Raw genomic sequence first — 25,998 nt, forward strand, 5'->3', positions numbered from 1 at the left:
GCAGCGTATCATTGGAGGATTGTATGAAAGCTAGCTGCAGTAATCAGGTGAACTGTGGGGCATGGTTAAGGTGTTGTGGCTCTCAGAGGGTGCCCTAACAAATGACCAGGTCTGCCATGCACCAGTCCTTATGAAAGGTACCAGATTAGCAGCCTTGACATGATCAGTGAAGCAGCAAAGGAAGGAGAGTCTCATGGAAGGAAAGCTTCAGTAATATGGGTAACTGACTGAGCTGTTCATCTGCTACATATCTTCAGTACTTGGGATCAGATCTGCAACCTCATTGTGTCATCTTCAAGGTGAAGATCTCTGATGTCTGATCTCCTATTTGGCAAGTCAAGTATTGACTTTAAATCATTGTACTCTATCTCTCTCTCTCTCTGCTGAACTTTGAAGATAAAAGAAGATTTGATCAAAGGGTTTCCCCACACATTGTGGGGTTTGTCCCTGGCTTGCGCCATATCTTGTGTCCTCTTGTCTTGGCTTGTCTTCTGCGTTTTATATTTATGTTCTATCTGCAGTTTATCATAATGCTGATGTGATTGCCAATTGTGAAAATTTAAATAAATTGCTCTAGCATAGAACATACCAAAAATTAACATGGTATCAGAGCTGAGGTGAAGACAATGCCCAAGCAAGAGTGAAAGAGCAATCACCAAAGGCAGTTGGGACAAGACAGAAGGATCAATGGGTTCCCCATAATTCACCTAGGGTGAAGTCAAAGCAGAGAATGTTATCAGAATGACGCAGCAGAAGTTTCTGATGGCCCATCTAATGATCCCTTCATTGGGAAGTTCGGTTCTAAGGGTGAAAGGAAAGGCAGATGCCTTGTTGAAATAAGTTCGGCCGTTATGCGAAGGAGTGTCCGAATGGCAGGGACACATCTCTTGATGAAGATAACAATCATTCCTGGGACATCTTCAATAATCAAAGGAATGACTGGTAATGCAGGTCATCAAGGAAGTGGTCGACTCCTCCACGAAAGCAAGAAACCCCTGAATCTCTTTTATGTACCTGATCGCAAGAAGAACCCGATGACCATCTCGGAAATGGAAATCAAAGGTTACAAGATGGCACTTATCAATGGAAAGGTACGTGTTTGAAAATATATCTTGTTAAGATGTTTTGAGTTCTGGGTTGTATCAAGTTGCTGGAAGTCCACTGGGGACCATGTCCGTTGACTCAGCACTGGAGGTCTGTGAGTCAGATGGTGACTCGGATGCTTGAATTCAAAGAGGAGCATGTAGGTACATGTCTGAAATGTACCGAAGGAAAATATTATAAGGGGACCATTCCCTTCATGCAGCAGGTCCACAGGCTTGGAACAACCCGAGGAGTTTAAGATTCATGATCGGGAATCTCATGTATACAGGTGGAAGAAAGCTCTCTATGGCTTGAAGCAAAACACCTCGGGCATAGTATGAGAGGATTGATAGCTGTCTAATGCAGCTGAGACTCACCAGGAGTGAAACTGATCCAAACCATTACTCGAAGGTTGTGGATGATAAACCTCTCATACCGGCACCTATGTCTGACAGGTGCAGACCCTCTCATTTATAGGAGATAGAGGGAGTTGGATTCTGAATGTGAAAAGATAAGCTGCAAGCCTGTGACTACCTCAAGGGTCTTAAATTTCAGAAGTTATATGGTAGTGATGTCGGACCTGATTTGGGAAATGCCTCTGAGTTTTATAAACTCATTCGCGTTGATGTTCTTGGAGAACCTCTGTCCGGACATCTGTGTTGCAGTTAGCATGGTGAGCTCATATTTGGTTGAGCCTCACTGGATTGGTGCCAAGAATCTTCTGAGGTATCTTCAGGGCACAATCTCTCATGGATTGAGATACACTGCCGAAAAGATGAAATTGCATTATTATTCGAATGCTGAATGGGCAGGCAGTGTGGAGGATCACTAAAGCACTTTTAAGTGCTCTTTCTCTTTGGAATCTGCCTCGATACCCTGGATGAGCAGGAAGCAGACGTCGGTGACTCTGAGCACCACCAAGGCAGAATACATTGCTGCTAGTATGGCCTTCTGTGAGGCAGTCTGGTTGCTGAAGCTCTTCAGTGAGCTGTTTGTTCACATGATGAGTACCACTGTGATTCTCTGTGACAACCAGAGGTGGGATTCAATTATTGAGGAATCCCGTATTCGTCGATTGCTCCAGCAGATAGACATCATGGTAAGTCGATGAGCAAGGAGGCTCCATCGCATTAGGATGATGCACAGGACAGAGCCCCTAGGAAAGATCAAATTTGTGATTTTCCTGAACGACTTGGAGTCGTCGAGAGACCTTTGAAGAAGGGTCCTACATGTTGTATACATTGAGCTCTGGGAGCTCTGGGGGGCTTACAGAATCTACTGGAGCAACATATGACCACAGGGTGACTCACCCTCCCCTGGTGGTGTGCACTGGAACAAGATGATTCGCTCTCTTGTGGGACAAGATGATTCGCTCTCTTGTGGGACAAGATGATTCGCTCTCTTGTGGAACAGGATGATTCGCTCTCCTGTGTAGCATGATTGATTAGTTCTCCTGTGAGGCCTGGATTGATGTGTTCTCCATGGCGATTGTGGCAGGATGATTAGTTCTCCTGTGAGGCCTGGATTGATGTGTTCTCCATGGCGATTGTAGCAGGATTGATGTGTTCTCCTGTTAGGACAGGATTGATTAAGTTCTCCTGTCGAGGCATCCTACCCATGCAGTCTGGGACTCATGGGAAGTACCTCTCATCTGATCAATGAGCAGGGAAATGAAGTTAGGGACCATAGTAGTACCGATGGACGCATCGTTGTATCTACCGTACTCCCTATGCTAGGATGACCTCCATTGATCTGGGATCAATGATACTGGTCTGGGACCAGTGGTAGGAGTTGTACATACTATGACGCTGACTTCGGGTCAGCTGTGACTGGTCTGGGACCAGTGGTACATACTCCGAGACTGACTTTGTGTCAGTGCAGTACTGATCTGGGACCAGTGAGAGTGGTACATACTATGACACTGACTTCGGGTCGGTTGAAACTGGTCTGGGACCAGTGGTACACTCTCTGAGACTGCGATACTGGTCTGGGACCAGTGGTAGGAGTGGTACTTACTATGAAGCTGACTTCGGGTCGGCTGAGACTAGTCTGGGACTAGTGGTACGCACTCTGAGACTGACTTCGGGTCAGTGGAGAATGGTATGAGACATTCTCGATCAATTCTTCTTCTTCATAGTTCAGCAGAGCTGAGCAGAGCAGAGCTAGCAGAGCCAGCAGAGCTGAGCAGAGCAGAGCCAGTAGAGCTGAGCAGAGCAGAGCCAGCAGAGCTGAGCAAAGCAGAGTTAGCAGAGCCAACAGAGCTGAGCAGAGTTGGGCAGAGCAGTGCAGGGCACTGATGGCCGAGATTGTACAGTCGGACTTATGGATCACTGGATGGAGTTCTCCCTAGTTGAGAGGGAGTGTTAAATTGGCAACTAGGGCCAAACTCCATGTGGATCAGCTTATTTATGACAGCTGATATTTTTATTGGATCCCTCTCGTCGAGAGGTGTAGGATTGATCCAAAGATCATCCGATTCCGATAAGTATTTATGGAGATATGAATTTATTTTGTTTATATAATTATTACCAAGCCGACCAGCAACTTGAGTAGGCTCAGAAGCCCAATAGACGTGTCTATTCATCATCTACGTTCTAGTATAAATTGGTGAGGATTTGAAGTCATTTTAACACACATTCTTGGTGTGTTCTCCTCCTCTCCACGTCTTGGGTTTTTGGAGAAGGAGGGACACCTAAAATATACATTTGCTGATGCCCTAGCCGCAGTAGCTGATGCCCTAGCCACAGTTCAGTTGTGCCCTAGCCGCAGTGCAGATGATGCCCTAGCCGCAGGCTTATAAGAAGATCTAAATGCAGATAAGAGGAGACTTATGTGCAGCATGAATAAGCCCCTATACGCTGTCTCAAGAGGCTCAATCTGCAGATGAAAGGAGGGCTAATATAGACCCTAAATGAAGGCCTGAATCCGCTGTCTATTGACCCTATGCACAGCTCCTTATCCACAGTCAAAATCTGCCTTATCCGCAGTCAAAGAAGGAGGTTCCAGTCACCGAAAATGGAGGTCTCAAGCAGCTGTAAAACTGTGCCTTAAACCGCAGTCCAAACAAGGAGTTTAAGCTGCAGTGCAGGTGTGCCCTAATCCGCTGTCAAAGTAGGGCTAGTGCTGCCCTAGTCACAGTCCTAAAGGAGGTCATAATCAGCAGCAAATAAAGGAGGAAGGCTGTAGTTAAAGGAGACCTTATCACAGTATGAAAGGACCCTTAGACGCAGCAGGAAAGTGAATCTAAAACGCAGCAAGGTAACTATATTACAGCATGAAGGATCAATGATAATGTCACATTGCTGTAGGTGACAGCAAGGCTGTTTGAGCATGTTAGTATTGCTCCTAAGCTCGATTTAAAGGGAAGGAGAATCCGTTATAAAGAGGAGATTGAGGCTGCTATGTAAGGGCTGTTTGAATCACTGTTTGAAGGAACGTAGTTGCAGTCCAACTGTCCACTGCTGGGCTAGGCCGCAGGCCATAGCCAGCAGTTGGAGGCCTTTATCTAGTAGCTGCGTTCAGAAGGTAAGCAGCCCTATAAGGCAGCGTATCATTGGAGGATTGTATGAAAGCTAGCTGCAGTAATCAGGTGAACTGTGGGGCATGGTTAAGGTGTTGTGGCTCTCAGAGGGTGCCCTAACAAATGACCAGGTCTGCCATGCACCAGTCCTTATGAAAGGTACCAGATTAGCAGCCTTGACATGATCAGTGAAGCAGCAAAGGAAGGAGAGTCTCATGGAAGGAAAGCTTCAGTAATATGGGTAACTGACTGAGCTGTTCATCTGCTACATATCTTCAGTACTTGGGATCAGATCTGCAACCTCATTGTGTCATCTTCAAGGTGAAGATCTCTGATGTCTGATCTCCTATTTGGCAAGTCAAGTATTGACTTTAAATCATTGTACTCTATCTCTCTCTCTCTCTGCTGAACTTTGAAGATAAAAGAAGATTTGATCAAAGGGTTTCCCCACACATTGTGGGGTTTGTCCCTGGCTTGCGCCATATCTTGTGTCCTCTTGTCTTGGCTTGTCTTCTGCGTTTTATATTTATGTTCTATCTGCAGTTTATCATAATGCTGATGTGATTGCCAATTGTGAAAATTTAAATAAATTGCTCTAGCATAGAACATACCAAAAATTAACAATGCGGCCTAGAGGGCCTAAAATACAATAAAATAAATTTTTTCTTTGACAAATAAATCCAAAGAAGGGTTCTTTACATTATGACATGGACAAGGACATTTGACATAAACCCTAGAAGCCTGCAATGAAGGCTTTGACCTATAAACAAATGACCCAAGCATGAAACAGATGATTTAATAAGTCAATTTCTTTAATAATAAAATTTATTTTTGTTTCTTTTGATAAATACGTTACATCATGACTCAAATACAATTATGAAGACCGACACTAGTTACATTCTTCAACACACCTTCCAACAGCACTTGGCTCTTTTAGTTTCTCAAGCTTTTTATGATACATGCAAATGACTTATGTCCCTGATTCATGTGGCGTGTCATACCACAGAAGACGAAGTGTTTAATTTCATTCAGAATCCTAGAGTGTGGGATCTTCTGAAGTGTAGCTAAAGTTTGTGCATAATTGCTTCTGCATGACTTCCCAGTCTTTGATTCCTCTGTCTCCTCTTGCACGTACCAGCTTCTAGGGCCTAGTCATGACATCCAGTGTATGAATGAACCTTTGAGTCCATTTCTCTGCTAGGAAGTTATTTCAGTCCATTTCCTTTGGCAAAACTAGAGGTGCTCCTCAGGATTTGCTGTCCCCATATATATGTTACTAATTCCAAATCCTTAGATCGCTGAAATCTCAATGTCATGCTCTTTACCACCTGTGACCAAGTGTTTGTAAATTGTCTGTGTGCAGCCCACCAGTTTGCAATCCTTCTCTAACAGTCACTGCTCATCTGGTATGTACTCTTCCATCAGCTCCAAAACTACAGTAACAAATGCTGTTCCATTAAATCTCAAGGGTTTGCTTAGATTGCAGAGTCATCATTACACGTGTTCGCTTGTTGGTTACAGAGCAAAAAGCACCTTTCATCTCATTTCCGTATGAATGTTATTGCATATTTCAGCTGAGCAAGCTCAGATCTCATCTATTCAAGCTCTAGACAATATATCTTCAGTGATTGCAATGCATGTTATAGCAACTTTGAGTTTTATTTCATTGCCTTGGTCCCATGTCACAGTTGGTCACGATCCTTGAATATTGAATACATTTTACTCATTTTCCTCAGCTGCCTACTGCGTTGCATTGCAACCAAGTCCTGAAGAAGTCTTTTGCAGAGGCAAATAGCCAAATTTCTTAGCAACTATTTGAAGTAATTAGTGATAGTTAGACTAAAACCATCAAAATATTAAAAGCTTTGGGTTTGTTGCGCTGAGAGGCGCTCTCTAGCCTAGCATGGAAGTGATGTAATATTATGTTATATAACCATTTTGATGGTCAAATAAAAAAAATCAAATTATTAAAAAAAAAATTATAACAAACTAATGCTTATAAATATTGTTACAGATTTGATACTTCTCGGTGTTGAAATACCATTTCTGATCTACAGATAATTACTTGTGATATTATTTACCATTAGTTTAGCTTAGTCAATTTTCATCAAGCAATTATACATCAGAAATTCAACCAATAGCAGTGATAAGAAAGTAGAGATCACAGTGCACAAAAACAAGAGACACCAATGTTTAGGTTAGAGACCAGGGAAAAACTCCACAAGGGGGAAAACCCAATCAAACCTTTCCTTAAAGAGATCCTTCAACAGTACATCAAGACATAGATAACACTGACCACAAGATGGCTTCCACAAGTGCTAAGTCCCCAATGCAAATGTCAACAAGTAGTCCAACAAGACCCCAACAAGATCAATACCATACCACAGAGAGAGCTCTAATCTCTTCCCTGTTGACGCCCGGACTTCAGATCAGATACAAATCATATTTCAGATCACAAGATTAAGAAGCAGATCTCGAACACTAGACTTCAGGTCACAATGATAATAAGCAGATCTCGAATACCAGACTTCAGATAACAATTATAATAAGCAGATCTTGAATCATTGACTTCAGATCACAAGTATAATGAGCAGATATCTAATCATTGATTTCAGATCATTAAATGTAATGAGCAGATCTACAGATCTCAAACCGCTTCACATAGGAGAGCAGATGAGTAAGGTATGTGTGTTCCAATTGCATACAAAGGAGAGCAAATTAACCTTTTTATATAGCCATCTTGTGCTCCGAATGAGTGAGTTTCTAGGCAAGCCAACTAGCCATCATGTGATGCAAATGCAAGAATTTCAAGGTAATCCAACTAGCTGTCATGTGAGTTTCTAGGCAAGTCGACTTGATCATCTAGAAGAGCCAGCCTAGCACTTGTGGAGCCACTTGAAATTATAAATAAAAAAATAATTTTGTTTTTCTCAAATACAATGAAAATAAATAATTTTATGAAGACCGACCATAGCTACAATTTCAACACTCAGCGCTTGATAGATCCAAAGTTAAGATGGATTTGGGCTGGTTACTACTAACGCTGCCAATTGTGTCTTACTGTGACTTTTTTCTACTGGGCTCGAGTCTAGTATTCTGTTTTAATTGACTTTTAGCTTGGAACCAACATTGTTTTCTTGCAACTGGCTGCTCACCAGTGTATTTTTCTGCTAGTGAGTTTTTACAGTGTAATATGACTGCATACACTCTAGTCTTTGATGTTCTCCGTGGAAATCTAATAAAGTCTCTGCTTAAATAAAAAATCTCTGTGAGCATTGGTTTTGCTTGCTATTAGCAAAGCATGATATTTTTAATCTCTTCATGGTTCAAAGGACCTTGTGCCAAAGTTTATTGGAATGAATTGGCATCCACTGATGTATGGTAAGTTGAAATGCTTGTGAACATGCATTGCGTAGTGAGTGCTCTTCGAAGCCATAGGAGCAGATTGTATATATTCATCTTTTAGTGTCATGCTATTGTCTTCGGTCTTCTCTCAAACAGTGTTGTTTGCAGCTGGCACATTATGGAGTGGGAAAAAATTGACAGTGGCAGCTGGGACGGAGAATATTAAAGCTTTTTGTGATTCACTGCAAGGGTTCCTTTTACTTTGTCATGGGAGTACTGTAGGTGCAGGACCTACTCTTCTTAATGCTGTACGTTTCTCAGCAAAACAAGTTGTAGATTCAAGCCTCCAACTGCTAAGCAAGGCCGTCTCTTTATGTGGTGAGTTCCCAGCCCCTATCCCACTCCCTCTTTCAGGGAAGAAAATAAAGCAAATGATTGAAAAACAAAAAAATATCCGACTCACATGCTGAGATGTGTGCGCACGTACTTTGATACAGGTGTTTTGGTTTGCCTGGTTAATTGGCATACATAGTTTATAATGAAATGCATGCGTGGTGCATATACTGTTTATTATTTTTCTGTTTTAAGAAACTGTTATGCTGTATTAGCCAAGGCATAAGCTTTACAGGATTTATGTGGATGGCATAATCCATGGCCTAAACGTAATCTAGTGGAAAAGAGATCCAATGTCTGGGTAGATAATAGTATTCGCAACTTTGATGCAGTTTTAACCGATATTTAAGGTTCATTGAAAACAGTTTCTCTTTTCTCCTTATATCTTTCTAATTAAATTGGCACATACATTTCTTCTCATGTAATGGCAGATGTGCCTGATACGGAACGGAAAACAATCATACCACAGCTTGCTGGATGTGTCTGGGAAGCATGCAATGCTCTTAAAAAGACACCAACAACAAATTCAACAGCTGTTGGAAGGAACTTGACGCTGGTTGCAGCATCCATAAAAGATGTTATCCGAGAAATGCAAGAGCTTAAGGAAACAGAGGTTCCCGTGGAGAACGGTGGAGCAAGTAGCATGTTGGAAAATAGAGTGGAAGATGATGTTGGAGATGGATTGGACGCAGAGTCATCTTGCAGCCTTGAGATTGATGACAAACTGTCACCAGAAGAGATGGAGATTGCAAAATCGATTAAGGGATTCATTTCTTCCATTCTCAAAGTTTTAAAGGAGCTTCTATACATTATTACTGACATATCAAAGCGGTTGAAAGATAATGATACCATATATCTGTACCCTCTTGAAAGAATATCAGAGCTTTGCCAAGAAATGAGTGTTCAAGTGGATGAGCTCGGAGCTTGTTCCTACCCTCCCCAGGAAGTTCAACAAATGAAGGTTTCTACGCAAAAAATTTGTGGCTACATTGATGGCCTTCAGTGTGAGCTTCAAAAAATTGAGGGTTCTTCGTTAGAGGGTTTCAAGTTAGCTGCTGAAGAATTAAATAAATGTTCAATTACTCTGAAAAACATTCTGGATTCTTCAAATTTGGGCACAGTAGAGGAAGAGTGCTGACTATTTGACCAAGTTTTTAGAAATGTAACATCGCTTCAACTTTCTACGTATAATGATTACGTTCAAAATGAATGTGTCTATTGTTAGTCTTGATTACCATTGTGAGCAATTTATCAAAAGATGGTCCACTTTGGTTTGATCACCTGTATTATATCTTTTGTCTTGTCAGATACATCTTTGAATATGAGCTAAATGCCCGTGTACTGAAGTGAGCTAAATGTCATGCCTTGGTTTGCTTGACAAGCAAAGATCATTCCTTTTCCCGGATTGTTGACTCTTTTCAGCACTTCAATTATAATTCAAAAAATCAATACTGTTCTTAGGATTGTCCTGGTCACATTTCTACGTGCTATAAAGTTATTTCTTGGGCTGGTTACATATCCAGTGATTCAGTCTTCTTTTCATTCCATTTCAATGATTGCATATCGTAGATGTCAAAAGAAATGAACAAATTCAGTGAGTTTATGATCAGGATTTTTCATTTTTTTGTTTTTGTTTTGCTGAATATACAAATACCAAGGTAGTACAATCTGCAATTCACGATGGTCAAGAATATGGAATAACATTTACGGGCAGGAATTCTTAGGATTGTCCTGGTCGCATTTCTACGTGCTATAAAGTTATTTCTTGGGCTGGTTACCTATCCAGTGATTCAGTCTTCTTTTCATTCCATTTCAATGATTGCATATCGTAGATGTCAAAAGAAATGAACAAATTCAGTTCGAGTTTATGATCAGGATTTTTCATTTTTTTGTTTTGTTTTGCTGAATATACAAATACCAAGGGAGTACAATCTGCAATTCACGATGGTCAAGAATATGGAATAACATTTACGGGCAGGAATATATGGCTGTGTAAATTATAGAGGACGCGATTGTCTACACAAGTCTGAATATATTGAACAAAATTGTTTGGTGTTGTGGTTAGCATGTTGCATTTGAGAAGTAGGTGCAGCTACTTGATTTACTATAGGATCCATAGACACCAGTCGGAATTCCTCACTACATGGGTGAATACCTATTGTGATGGGTTTGGGCCTTTGGATGTTTGACCTTGTGGTAGCCTCCTTCAATGAATTGCTAGGCTTGACGGATAAATAATATCGTGAACACAATTATTCAAGGATACAAAACTGTAAAGCAGTTAGTACAACAATGAATTAGAACGACTCGTAACTACAGATAAGACATGATTTTTATTAATAGTAGTGCCAGTTACCTCTAGAAACATTGGATGCTTACGTTGTTACTCTCACCAGTACCCAGTTATAATGAGTGAACGATAGTTCATTATCTATATTTGTGATTATTTGTTAATTAATTTTTAAAATACTTGACTTTGACAAGTAATTTTTTTATTTTATATATATATATATATATTTTTGGTGGGTGAAATGTTTTATTGTTTGAACATAATTATTCTAATAATATGTAGTACTGGTAGCTTAGTTTAAATACAAATGAATTAAAGTAAAAATTGTCTTTATGATGGTAACATCAATTCTATAATATCCATGAAAACACTATGTGAAATATTAGCTCAATAAGTACAATGTAAAACAAAAACAAAATGTCTCTGCCCCTAATGTTTCAAGCATATTGCTAACCTAAAAAAATAGCAAAAAATAATTAAAAAATCACATAAAAATTTAAATTATATATATATATAAAATAATAAAAAAATATACTCACATATACATATATTTTTAATAAAATAATAAAAAAATATACTCACTTAATATATATATATATATAAACCAAATTCAAGGGTATTGTGGTACAATTAATGGGATAACCAAATTCAAGGGTATTGTGGCACAATCAATGCAATAACCAAATTCAAGAGTATTGTGGCACGTGACTCTCTCTCTCTATATATAATTAATGGGATAACCAAATTCAAGTGTATTGTGACATGTGACTAGTTGTATAAAATGGGCGAACATGTGCGGACAATGTCAATTATATATAAAATTTCAAACTTGTAAAGATTGAATCAAATTATTATTATAAAAGTGTGGAAGATTGAGTCAAATTACTCGTTTTTCACCCACAACCAGAAATCATGTATGAGTTTTCTAGATTTCCTGCCATTACTGAATTATCATATAATGTGCATGTCTAATGTTTTTGTTTCCATTTTAATCACAACATTGATGAATTTGACCCCACCGACAGGGAAATCCTCATCTAGAATAGTACCTATAATTTTAGGAAGCATTGGAGGAACAATTTTGATTGCGGTGCCGTGTTTTTTGTTATGCCGATGTATTAGACATCCAAATCAATATGTTAGAACATGTCATTATACATAAATTTTACTATCAAATTTTTAATTTTTAATAGGGATTAATCTCTTTGAGATGATATTGTAATATTTGAAGGATTTTTGCAATGGGAGGATTGATCCTTCCAACATACTTCATACATCTAGTTTTTACAATCTCTTTGGTACACTCGACACAACTGTTATATTCAAGCTTACCTCATGCATTCTGCTTAGTGCTTTTAACTTTGTCGTATTCAGAAATTTGTTGTTGTGATGGATTGTGCAGATAGGAATTTAGCCTTAGGTGCAAGGGGGGATTTTTAACAAGATATTTTTGAAGAGACCTCTTTTTTTTTGGTCAAAACAATGATTAAAAATGTGCTTATATCTAAGCATGCCAAATGTTCTCTCTAATGTATAAATATTTAGAAACCCCCATTGCTCTCAAGTTCATAGTTTGGAAACTCGTTCAATATAGTATTACAAGTTATACTCAAATGTGTACACAAAATTGTTAAAATTTTACAATCCCAAGGAGAGATGAAGATCAACCTCCAAAGTTCAATGAAACAAATTTAACATTGAATAATTATATATTAAACAATTTAATTATAAAACAACATTATATGGTCATTAGGAATAGAATTGGATGGTAAATTATTAATTATGAAAAAAAATTATTTGTACATAAAATATGATTAGATAAGATTTATTTTAACTTTACAAATATATTTTAACTTTATATTTATTAAGCATCAAACTCAAAATCTAAAATAAAATAATATCCACTTAGCATCTTGCTTTTTTTTAAAAAAATCTTTTAACCCTATAGCCGAGAATGTCTTCTTTTCTCTTGAATACCTGACTCGATTTTTTTGGGGGCAACTTAGAGTACAAATAACAAAGCATGTACATTACATTCAACGCCATTGCAGTGCCATCCCTACAGATGCCATCGTTACAAAATAAGATGGTAACGAATCAACGAAGAGAAAAATATATTTAAATTTTATTAAATGATAATACAATTCCATTTATAAGGTTAAACTTTGGTTTAGCCTCATTTTTTTTTTTTTGGGTAAAAAACGAATTAATACTTGGTGAATGAAAAACTTGATGCGTAATATTATGCCCGCGGCAGGTATAATAAGATGGAAGAAAAGATCTCCATGTAGTTAAATGAGTGAATACTATTGCATTGTTTTGATAATAGGATAAATTATTGCAGGTGAAGAGAAATCTCCTACAAAACTTCATTAACAACTATTCATTAATTTAGGAGTGATACATGAACAAGGTTAAATAATGATTCTCAACTTAGTGACAAGCCATTAGTATTGATAACTAGCATCTCTAAATTAATATTCACTATGTTTTTAATTTATAATATGATTCAAGACATTATTATAATTTGTGGATGATATTTGACTAATTTCTACTTGTGATTACTTGTTAATTAATCTTTAAAATTGTTGATTTTTACAACTCAATTATAACCTTCGTTTCTTGTTGTAAACTCTTTGTATGATTTTTTTCAATATTCAAAATGAAACTTCTCTGATATTAAAAAAAATGAACAAAATGAAACAACAATTAAAGAGAATCAAGAGTTGGGACCTTTGTACACTTAAGGTTGAAATGCATCTACAATTCTTAAAAGATGCTTTTATACACTTAGTAAACATATTTTTTTATTACAAGTCACAAATTTGTATTTTTTTTTATTTTTTTTCCGTTCTTTAATACCAAATTCAATTACAAACTATCCACCAATTTTATGTTGAGTCATTAATGAGTCTAATTAACAATTATCCATTAACTTAGTCGGGAGCCATTTATATGAAAAATTAACAAATACACTAACTGTTGATGAATCTTCAATAACTCAAACATACAATTTATGAGCTTTCAAACAATATTTCATTTACCCGACTCTTTAGCTATAATTTTCCATATTGAGATGATCATAATTCTTCATTATAATGTATAACATATTATTTTAAGCTTGTGAGAATGTGCTAATGATAGCCTTGTGGTTTTAGGTACATGCCTATGACATTTTGTAAATTTAGATCAAGTTTTTCTTCAATAACTCATTATATTGTAAATTGGATTTTCCCACATGCATGATGCTATTTGTTCTCCTTTCACTCTCTCATATTTAATTGAGGTGAAGGAGACTTCACTGTAATGTAAGCAATGTGCATTGGTGGAGTGTAATGGGTACATGGTTAATGTGTTGTAATGCATATGTGGGGGTGTAGCTTTTTATGATTGGGGAGTTTACTTGGAGAATAAGAGTGCAAATTATCGAGCTCCATCTCTTTGAATAAGTTTGTTATTTTTTTTTTGTTGCATCAACTTTAGTAGATTTGTGATTTTGGGCCTCATCTTACATATCTACATTCATTCTAGATAACTACTATGTTTTCACCATATCTGAGTAGATCTCACTATTTCAGGGCTTTCTTCACAATTATAACCCGACCATGGGTTCTGAATAACAAAATGACTTAGGATTCACTATTCATTTTCCAAATTTGGCTCATTTTTGCCCAAAATTAATTAATTTGCTTAGCTTAGCTCAGGTATTAATTAATTTTTTTTGACATATTTAGGTTTGGTAATTATCAAGCCTATTTTTTTACTAGGCCTATTTTTTCTTTGAACCTCATGACTTTTGAATTAGAGGTTTTTTGTTGTTGTTGGATTCTCTTGGTCTACTTGTTCAACCATTTCCGTCACCTCTCCATGCATTGTAGGGACCTATAAGATCGAGTTTTGTTGATGGGTTGTCTTTCACATTTTTTACTACAAATTTATGTGGGTTTTGCATATATAGTGTTGGCTGTGTTCTCTAGAGTTTTTAAGGGATGATTTGTACCACTGCGTGTTGTACGACCATAATTGTCCTCAACAATTTCTCTTTGAATCAATTTTTTTTTTGTATATGACCAATTTTTGTAGGGTGTTTTGTGCTATTGGATTGCCTCCCTCCTCTTTAGTGCACATATGACTTTTTTCCTCTACTGGGTTTTTATTTCTATTGTTCTACCATTGTTGGGTTATTTTCTCCTTTGTTGGGACATTTTCTATGCTATTGGGCCATTTTCCATGTTGTTGAGATCGTCTTTACTCGTTGAGTGTTTACAAGTCTAGTCTTATTCACTAAGGAGATGCAAATATGGTTGGTTCTTAATTGGATGAGTCGTTGATTTGTTTTTGATGGATTCACGAGCTTTTTTTCCTCACGTCATTGCAAATTTGACATCTTATCATATGCAACCTTCATTGGATTGTGGCATTGTTTCAATGAATCCACGCATAAGGCTTTGGCCTTGACAATAGTTTTATTAACAGATTTACGTGGGTGTCTCACTTGTTTATTGTAGACCTGGTACAAATTGCTGACCATGAGCACATTTATGAGGGTTTTCAATACTACTAGTGGTACTTTTCTCATATCTTTGTGGATTTGACTATGTACAATGGTGACAAACTTCCTTAGAAGTGTTTCTTTTTTTACTGGTGACAATTTTCAGACTTCCTTAGAAGTGTTGTGTTGTTGCTATTGAAAATGTTCAAACTTCTTCATGAGTGTTGCTTGTTGCTGCTAGCGATGTTTAGACTTCTTCAGAAGTGTTGTTGTATCATGGTTGATCAAACTTTACAGACGAGACAACTTAAGGGGGAGAGTTGTGCTATGTAATTTGTTTTACTTCAAGTTAAGTTTATATAGGGGTGTTGGAACCAGAGGTTCTTTAAGCACTAAAGAGCAGTGTGCCTCCAACTAATCCAAAATTCTCCAACTAAGCTAATATGTGGCAATTAAGGTGCTTTCTTGCAATTCAGTGTATCACTCCTAAGCCAAACTGATTGACCCTGATACTCATTTAATATCTGGTACCTGATGGTCTTTTTTGTTCCCAAGACTAAACACATTGATATTGATTGGAGATATAGGAGCTAATGGTGTTTTTATCTCTAAGACCAAACACAATGATGTTGATACTCATTTGAGATCTGGTCGTTGATGGTGTTTTTTTTCCCTCCAAGACCAAATACATTGATCTTGATACTCATTCAAGATTTTGGTAGTTGATGGTGTCTTTTGTCTCCAGGACCAAACAAATTGATCTTGATACTCATTTGAGTTATGGTTTTTGATGGCGTTTATTGTTTCGATTATTGTCCCACTGAACAACACGCTGCAAATATTTTCACCATGTCCACCATAGCGTTGAAGTTTCCCAAAATTCATAACTTACTGGGGATGCAAGAGGTTGCTAACAAGGTGGATGTTAGTTAATGACATTTTTCTCCCGTGATTTGATCCCTCTAGTCATCATTAAAGGGGAATGTTAGAATGCGCTAATGATTTCCTAGTGGTCTTGTGTACATGCATATGACATTTTGTAAATTTAGATCAAGTTCTTCTTCAATAACTCATTATATTGTAAAAAAGATTTATCCCACATGCATCATGGGATTTGTTTTCCTTTCACACTCTCATATATAAGCAAGTTGAAGGAGGCTTTATTGTGCATATGAGAAAATGTGCACTAATGGACTGTGATGTGTACATATATCATTTTCTCTGATGCCATATGAGCTTCCACCTTCACGTGGTTGGCATTTTTCAGTGGAGAATATTATATTATTCTTGAAACCAAGATAAGCTCATTGTTTGCACATATATCAAGCTTGTTTTCATGACCAATACATGGCATACTTTATTATATCTCTCTTATGCTCTTGCTTCCAATCTCAAAGTATATAAGTCCCCTTGAATGCAAAAATCATGGCTGGGAAGCTTATTGTTATCAATTTTCGACCTATCCTGGCTAAGGACCAATCCATCGCTTAACATTTACTAATAATTAGCGGCCGAAATGATGCTCTAATTAATTGACCCCACACATAATGATCTATGAATGGGGCCAACACTGAATTTTTTTTAATTTGTGCCCATACACATTGAAATTGACATGGCTATAGTAGATGCGTGCATTGACAATGTGGGACGGTTTCGAGACTCAAATACAACTCACAGGGTTTCGAGACTCAAATACAACTCACAGAAAGAATTCAAAAATCAAGCGAGATCACCTAACTTTGGGGCAATTTTGATTTGTTGTGTTTCATAATCTAAGCATTTTGACTCCTCCTATGTGAACGAAAATTGATAGTCCATTTGAGTTCCTTTGGCTAGGCTACTTCTTCACCTAGGCTATATATATATATATATATATATATATTTAACAAGGTCGGTTAGTGGATATATTACCAAAAGTTGCGGTGGAGTAAGCTCCTATTACAATTGGCTGTAGCATGAAAAGAAACTAAGCAATGAGAAGGAAGCGCAGTCCCTTCTCCTATGCTTGTTTTCAAAACTTTATATATTTTTATGACTATTATTGAGTACTGCCTAACATACTGACCTACTAATAAAGCAAATTTGCACATCATGGATTCTCTGAGGATTTTTAAAGCAAATTTGCACATCATGGATTCTCTGAGGATTTTTCATGGCTTGTAGACTGACTGCTCCTGAGATGGTTGTTTCTTCTTGTCATGGTTGACTGATTTCTCTCCTTCATCACTCATAGTATTGTTTTTGTAGTATGTCACTGCTTCTTCTAAGTGCTTGCATTTAGTTTTTAGCGCCATGATCTCTTCTTTTTGCATTTCCATGTTCATTTTCTGGTAGCTATACTCCATTTTCATTTCAGATCTGATTTCCTTAAGTGATTCTTGAAGTCGATGTATCATAAATTTGTTGGCCTTGCATGCTGGACATGCATCATTCCTCATTGCCTTTTCAATGGGGTTGAATTCCATTTGATTTGTTTTCTTCTTCTTCCTCTTGTGCTGCTTGCTATTCCTTGTGTTGCTGTGCTTCCTGTGTCTTGGTTTGCCTGAGATAATCCTTATTCTACTAGTGCTGCTTGCCTGTCTCTTGTCCTACACTTTACTGCTTGCTGTAGTTTGAATATCCTGTTTGCGACAGTCAGGAAGAAGGGCCGTAGAGGAGGGGGGAGTTAAAGAGACGGGGATGATCATTTGTGGGGGAGTGCGAATGGGAGTTGATGAATTGCGCAGCAAGGATGGGTGATAGTTTGGAGGAGTTGACGAGATGCAGGACTCGTGGGCAGTGAGGAGTAAACAGGGTGGAGCTTAGGGAAAGCCGAGACGCTTGGGGTAGAACAGGGGAGATGAGGGGCAATTCAAACATACAATAATACCTTGAAATGGAGTTGCATGCTATGCTACGTTTCCAATTGTATTGTTAGAGGTTGGATGCTGCCCAGGGCCTTTCACGGATGGGATGAGTTACTGCATGATTCTTGTGACCAAGATCATGATCGTCCTGGCTGCCAACACTGCTACGATTTTTTGAGCTGCTGTGATGTTTCCTTTTCACCTAGGCTATATTATATATAATATATAGGATTAATTATATATAATATAATATATTTTATCTTCCACCAAGGCTTCTTTAGTGCCATAACATTCTTTCCCCTTGTATTCTCCTTGCCCCGTGGCCAGACCATCGATCCATGATTTCAAACACCACAGAGCCATGGCCAGACTTCCCGTATAGTTCTTAGTTAATGTAAACCTTGCTTGTTCAAGCACCGAGACATTGATCTACTAGGGTCGCATCGGAGGAGACAATGATATGATAGGGACGCGTCAGAGGAGACATTGATACGCTAGGGCCACAACAAAAGGCTGAGCAACAAAGCAACAAAATGGTAATGTGGTTTCTCCATGCTTCAAAATTGTTCAGTTTGGCTTCGAAACTCTTGTGTAGGTCCTCCCCGCATAATAATTTCATGTTCTTATTTAGTTATTTTATTAGCTTTTATGTCTTTTATTTCATATCTCTCTTATAATTATGTTTGTTGGTGATATTTTTTAAGTTCTTTAGAGATTTGGAAATAGGGTTGTTTTTAGCTTGAGAGGTACATCCAGAGCACCTTCATTTTAGTACAACAATTCCCTTATTTTCGCACCTTGGACTCCATGCACCCAAGACACAAAACAAGGCACTTGTATGCTTTCTCTTCAGCCACAAGTTTAACATTTTAACTCTAAATTTGGTAGGCAACACGGTAGATATTAGCCCTTCCAAATATATAAATATATTTGGAGGGTTTGCTACTACCCAAGACAACCATCACCATTAGAGCCAACATACTACTGAGTGCTGATTTGTTTTGTCTTTGAGTTGCCATGCAAGTTTGTTGGTTAGATTTATAGTTGCAGATATCCTAAGCCACATATTTGTATGAAGGATTCTTTCCCAGGGTTGCACGATGGAAATATTACATTTGAGACCATTCATTGGGTGGTTGTAACACAAACCTTGGAAATTAATGAGGTTGCTCACTAATTGTTTGTCTAAATGCCTCTACCAAGATCTCTTTGTTTTATGCCACAACCTTACTTAAGTTGAATGTTGTTGTCTTGTATTCACATTGGCAAGTAGGGTATGCTTTGAAATAATTAATTTTTGTTTTTAAACACAATTTTTATGGGTTGATGTATAATTCCTTCATTTGCTACTAGCATTTATTTGATATAGTTTGGCTACGTGAAAAATGTTTGAAGAAACTCTTGATTGAATTGCTACACATATGTAACAAACTTCACTTATTGTCATGGCATGTTAGTTACAAGCTCATATATGAATACTGGAGGTATTCTTTGTGACCTAAAAAAAGAAGGAAAACAAGATACATGCATCTACTTTAGATCTTCCTTGTAACTCTGAATTTGAGTTCGTTTGAGTCTGTCACCAAAGTGTTTGACAAAATGTTTGAGTGAACTTTGTCACATGGATGCCAAGCTTGATGGTATTTATTGTCACAAGGATTCATTGCCTTTCCATAGGGTTAATGTCACAAAAATTTGTTCCAATATTATTATCACATAGATGTGCTATTGTGTCTGCATGAAAACTCATATCTGCTTCTAAATGACCTTGATCATAGACAAAGAACTTAGGTTTGAGATCTATGGATATTTAACCTTTATAAATATTTTTAGGTCCATCATAAGGCTTCTTGTTACTTGAACTAGGGAAAAATATTTGATTTCCCTAGCTTTGATACCATCATGTTGGAAATTCAATTGCAAGCATGAATTTCTAATACAAGATAATTACTTGTGAGGATTCTTATTCTTTTAGCCTTTATTCAATCTTCATCAAGAAATTATACTTCAACATTTCAATCATTCAAGTTTGTGTACACATCTATTAATTCTAATAGGCCTTGGGAGTCTATTAACGAGGATTTTCTCTTAGGATCCCCATGAAAGAAACATCATAATGATTTAGCTTTTGTTGTTGTAGAACAATACTTCTCAAAGATGGCCAACATGGTCACATAAAATAAGGCTATTGGTGTGAGTAGCTCTGACACCAACATTATGAATTTAAATTTTGAAAGTGTGAATTTTGAAATTTAGAAGTATCAATTTTGATCCCAAAATTGTGGATTCCAATTATGAAATTATAAATTTTGATTCCAAAAGTGTTAATATTGAATTCTTACAATGCATATTGTTGATTTGGCAGCTTAGGGACAAATTCCCTCCTTTGGAAAACCTTCCTCATCCAAAGAAGACCCTCTTTTCCCTTGGAAGAATTTAATTTGGTCAAGCAAAAATATATTTTTAACGTGAAAACCCACATGTGTACAAAAGTTTAGGTCGACCTAGAAGTTAAATTGGGTCTCCTATAACACATATAAATAAACCTAATGTCACATCACTTGAATCACATCTTCTTTTCTTTGGAGGGTCGTACAAGTCTGAAAATCGCAGGTCTCTTTGACACATGTGTGTAGGAGAGAAGAGAAATCTAATTGGGCTGAAATATGTCTTTGACTAGCCCTTGACCAATGTTGACTTTTGGGTGTTTGGGAAGAGTTTGACTTGTTTTGAATTAACTTTTTGATATGTTTTTGGAGGTCACATTCTTTGGCACAAAGATTGAGATTTTTTGGGCAGTTTGACTCTTATTGACTATTGGAAATTTGATGTTTGACCATGTACTTTCTCTCTCCTTTGACCAAGTTGTTTGGGACTGTTTTGACAGAGATTTGACCAACTTGGAAGGCCGAATATTTTGACTATTGACCGAGCTCTTTTGGAGGAGTTTTACCATTGACTTGTGCACTGGTTAGGGCATCTTTGACCACAGTTGAATGTTGTAGAATTGTAGACTTTGACTTGTTGACTAGATTTGACTTCGAGGTTCATTTGTTGGATATTGGTTGGTAGATCTCTTGGATACAAAGATTTGACCAACTTGGAAGGCTGAATATTTTGACTGTTGACCGAGCTCTTTTGGAGGAGTTTTACCATTGACTTGTGGAATGGTTAGGGCATCTTTGACCACTGTTTACTGTGGTAGAATTGTAGACTTTGACTTGTTGACTAGATTTGACTTTGAGGCTTATCTATTGGATATTGGTTGGTAGATATCTTGGATAGTCAAAGAATTGTCTTTGACTCTTTTTTTGATGAATTGAATCATTATGTCTCTCTACTGAACATTTTATGACTATCTAATAAGAAGAAGAATTTGAAAGGGTTTTCCCCTTTGTAGGTTTTTTCCTGGTCTTTGGCAAAACTTGTCGTCTCTTGTTATTGCTTGTGTTTTTCTTCTATTGTACATTGCATTTACTGTTCTATCTACAATTGCTATTCATCATTAGAAGATTAAATTTGATTGCTAATTGAAGAATAGATTGGGTTACATATAATAGTGGAAAATTAACATGGTATCAGATCTAATGTGAAGACAAGCCCAATGAATCAAGATTCAAGAGAAATCATCTCTTAAAGAAGCTAAAGGAGCCTATTTGACTTGGTCAATGTGTCTACCTCTTTCTTCAAGGACAATGAGAAACTAATTTATTCATCTAACTTTGTTGCTTGGAAGATCAGGTTGGAAGTCACCTTGGATGACAACAATGTTTTGGAATATACGAAAGGAAAAGTCCCTGAGCCACCAAAAAATTCTCCCACTTCTGCCAAGTCCAAATGCAATAAAGGTGAGCTCAAATCCAAGAAAATTGTTATTGATTCTTTGAAAGATCATTTGCTTACTTATGCTGGAAAATTAAAAAAGTCTAAGGATATCTATGATAAGCTGGTTGGGATGTACGAGGTCAACAATTTGAATCATATCCTCTCCTTGAGGAATCAACTCAAGGACATGAAGATGAAAAATGGGGAATCTGTGCAATCCTATGTCATGAGGATATCCCAAATAAGGGATCAATTGAAAATTGTTTGTGAGCCCATATATGTAGAGAGTTGGTGTTGGTCACCCTTCAAGGTCTTCCTCCTATTTGGGAAACCTTCATCACTACTATAGGCAACGATGAAAATTTCCCGAAATTTGATTATCTCATTGGCAAATGTGCTCAAGAAGAAACCATGATGTTCTCTAGAGGGAGGATTCAAAAGCATGAAGAATGAGAGCCCTCTACATTTGCTGCCCAAGAAAAGAAGAGAAAAGGAAGAGGGAGACCATCTAGTTCAAGAAGGCTTGACCCTGAATCAAAGGACTCTAATAGAATATTAATTGATATTGAATGCTGCAACTACCACAAGAATGGTCACTATGCCCGAGAATGCCCAAAGAAGAGAGATGTTCCAAGGTCCAATCATGGCTTCGACAAGGACATGTTTAATGATAGAAGTAGAGGCGATGATAAAATAAGAGGTAATGATAGAAGAGGAAGAGATGATAGAAGAAGGAGAGATGCCCCTGGTGATCAACAAGAAGGCTATCATACACAAAAGTGGTCAAGGAACTCAAGGTATGAAAACAATGTGTAGAAAATCATGTAGATTCAAAAGCTCATGCAATGTACTAAAGCAAAAGACAAGAATCTACTTATACTTTCAACCAATGGAAGCCAATAGATCGATGAAAACAATAATAGAAAGAGGAAGACAAATCAATGGAACTTAACACAACAAGTATCCGGGGAAATCCACAACTCAAAACCCCATTATCTGTATTGCATTAAATCATAAATCCAAGATGATAATACAATGCTTGTTCTCACAAGAACAATCCCTGCACTCAGTATAATCAATCTCTCAGCTCACAAGCAAGCTCAAGCCAAACCTTAGCCTCTTCTGTTGCTCTCCAAGCCCCTATTTCCTTGCACAATTCCTATGGTTGAATAACCCATATTAATGGGAATCAAATGCATCCAAAATTGCACAATCCACACTAGGTTCAGTCCCTAATTACATGCATGATCTATATAACTCAGTAAATCACACAACTGATACACTGTCCCTGCACTCTAGTCTCAACTGGGTCTTTCTCAGAATTGTCATGCATGAGTTTCTGACGAGGGAATCTTCAGTTAACTGGAGTAGCACTAGTGAATGCATTAGTGCACCAACTAACTGTTAACTCTCTATTAGTTCCTCAAACAATTTGGAACTAATTTAATTGAACTTAACTCAGTAAACTGATTTATCTAATTACAACTCACAATTAACTCATACTAGACCCCTAAAACTTAGGGAGAACATATACATGACTATAGAAATACTTCCAACTTGAAATTCTTAATCTAATTAAGTTAATTAAACTTAATTAACTATTTACAAGTTTCTATGAGAATAGAATTTGATTTTAATTCACAATTTAATTCAAGGACAAATTAAATTGGAATTTCTGGATTCCATTTTTAACATTTCTTGTTGCGATTTTCAACACTCTCTCTCAACAAGAAAGGAATTCAACTTGATCCCGATCCCGAACCTTTGGAATTTTCTGCATGCAACACTTCTCTCTAGTGTTGTAGCTACAACAACTTCAAAAAAAAAAAACATCCAACTTGAATCAGTATGATGCATATGTCATCAAAGTCTCTGAATTCTATTGCCTTTGTCTACTGAAAACTTTGCGCTTCTATTGACTCTTCCTTTTTGCACTGTTTTCAACCCTTCTATGCGCTCTTTAGTATTTGACTGCTCTAGCCTCTATTACCCTGATCCCTGATTGCATCAATCCCACTGATTCCTCCCACTACTATGTACTTTGGTCTCCCGTAGCAAGGTACGATCCATTAGATAAAACCTCTCAATGGACCCTGCCCAATTTCAGCCCTCTTGGGACTATCACTTCACATCGCCCAACCTCACACTTGGAGGTGTGGCTGCATGTGATCCCTCTGCCCACTTGGCTCTAAATTCCCCCTTACTAGAGGTCTCCACTCGGTCTCCTCTCATCTTCTCTAGTTGTGGCTAATACACAACTTCCTAAAGCTTCTTCTGAGGCTTCTTTTGGGGCTACATGTTGAGAGGTAATTTACTCTCCCTCTCAACCACCAAGTCTCTAACCTTTTCCTTGCTCCTCAAGGCTTTGCATGCATCTTGAACCTCAAGAGAATAAAACTTCTTGACTCGTGAACTGATCTGTTTCACATGTCCTGTGGTGATGTGTCTAAGGAAAACCTTTCCCTTACTAAAAATCACATCATAGCCACGATCTTCCAATACTACAACTGAAACAAGATTCTTCTTTAGTATTGGAACATACATCATATTTGTGATCCTGAGAGGGGAGCCAAACTCCCTCTAAAAGGTAACTGTACCGATCCCGATAGCTCTATACCTGTTGCCATCTCCAAACTCTATGCTCTGCTTGAGGTCTTTCTCCTCAAAATCACTAAAGAGATCTCTATTCCTTGTCATATGGAATGAGGCACCGCTGTCAAGATACCACACACCTCCCATGATAGTGCTGGCCATGCATGTAATGAGAGTGAAATCAAGTTCGAATTGTGAAGCTAGAGCTTCACCTGCTGCCGCTACTGTCGGCTCCTTCTTGCTTGCTTTCTTTTGTGGGCAGTCCTTGACATAGTGTCGTGCTCGTGACACTGAAAACACTTGACTTTCGCCAAGTCCATTTTCTTTCCACCCTCCTTGCCTTTGGGACTTATTTGCCTTAGCCTTCTTTGCCTTTCGATAAGGAAAAATCCTCTTCCACTTCCTTGGAAGAGGTCCCATCTCTGGTGTTTCTCCTGATCTCCTCCTACATCAAATCCAACCACAATTGTTCCCAATCTGGAAACTTCTCCTGACCATTGACAGAGTCCTGATAACTATGCCAACTCTTTGGGAGTCCTAGAAGAGACAGACTCACCATATCATCCTCGGAAACAATGATTCCAACACTTCCAAGCTCATCCCGACAATGAGTGAACTTGGTCAAGTAATTTGGAATTGAGTCGCCTGCCTTCATCTTGATTTTTCAAAGTTTATCTTTTAGTGCCAACTTCCTATGGTCACTGTTGTTTTGGAAAAGGTCCTTCAATTATTTCCACATAGCATGCGAAGTCTCCTTCCCATGGAGACTCGAGACAATGTGGTCTTGAACTCCCTCAATGATTATCCGCCTTGTCCTTGCCCCACACTTCTTCGATTCAGCCAGATTTTGAGCATCCGATGTTGATGGCTTAGGAATGTCTTGATCAATGAATTCCTTCAAGCCATTATCCTCCAAAACGACCTCCATCTTGTCCTTCCAGGCTATATATTTCGAGCTTCCATCCAAGGCATACTTGAGCTGCAAACCATAGAATGCCATCTGCCAATCCTGAAGTATCAAATGCAAATTCAAATTTCACTGTAACCCTGAACTCAAATGTTTGAAATATCCTCTAGTATACCGTTCTCAGCTTTGATACCATGTAGAAAATTTCTACAAATCTAGCTCCGATACCATGTAGAAAATTATGTAGATTCACAAGCTCATGCAATCTACTAAAGCAAAATACAAGAATCTACTTCTACTTTGAACTAGCGGAAGCCAATAGATCGATGAAAACAATAATAGAAAGAGGAAGACAAATCAATGGCAGATAACACAATAAGTATCCGGGGAAATCCACAGCTCAAAACCCCACTATCTGTATTGCATTAAATCAAAAATCCAAGATGATAATACAATGCTTTTTCTCACAAGAACAATCCCTGCACTCAGTATAATCAATCTCCTAGCTCATAAGTAAGCTCAAGCCAAACCTTAGCCTCTTCTGCTACTTTCCAAGTCCCTATTTCCTTGCGCAATTCCTATGGCTGAATAACCCATATTAATGGGAATCCAGTGCATCCAAAATTGCGCAATCCACACTAGGTTCAATTCTTGATTGCATGCATTATTTATACAAGTCAGTAAATCATACAACTGATAGTACAT

The 25,998-nt window shown here is 37.8% G+C and overlaps 1 protein-coding gene and 1 long non-coding RNA gene across 2 annotated transcripts in view; both read left to right on the forward strand.

The window, feature by feature from the left end:
• The window catches only part of LOC149238274 (uncharacterized), a 48,907-nt gene extending 39,277 nt beyond the window's left edge, over positions 1-9,630 (forward strand). Inside the window, exons 3-4 of the mRNA XM_089372977.1 lie at positions 8,117-8,326; positions 8,773-9,630. Of these exons, the coding sequence (XP_089229103.1) occupies positions 8,117-8,326; positions 8,773-9,479 (917 nt within the window). The 3' untranslated portion in view covers positions 9,480-9,630. The remainder of the gene's footprint in view (positions 1-8,116; positions 8,327-8,772) is intronic.
• Positions 9,631-17,739: 8,109 nt separating this feature from the next.
• Positions 17,740-25,998, forward strand: part of LOC149238275 (uncharacterized) — a 40,749-nt gene continuing 32,490 nt past the window's right edge. Inside the window, exon 1 of the long non-coding RNA XR_016245359.1 lies at positions 17,740-18,505. This is a non-coding gene — a long non-coding RNA (uncharacterized LOC149238275). The remainder of the gene's footprint in view (positions 18,506-25,998) is intronic.

Source organism: Pinus tabuliformis, chromosome 8 (genome assembly GCF_031772625.1).
Source record: "Pinus tabuliformis cultivar Carrire ecotype Pingquan chromosome 8, CPIR1, whole genome shotgun sequence".
In the NCBI taxonomy this organism is placed as follows: Eukaryota; Viridiplantae; Streptophyta; class Pinopsida; order Pinales; family Pinaceae; genus Pinus; species Pinus tabuliformis.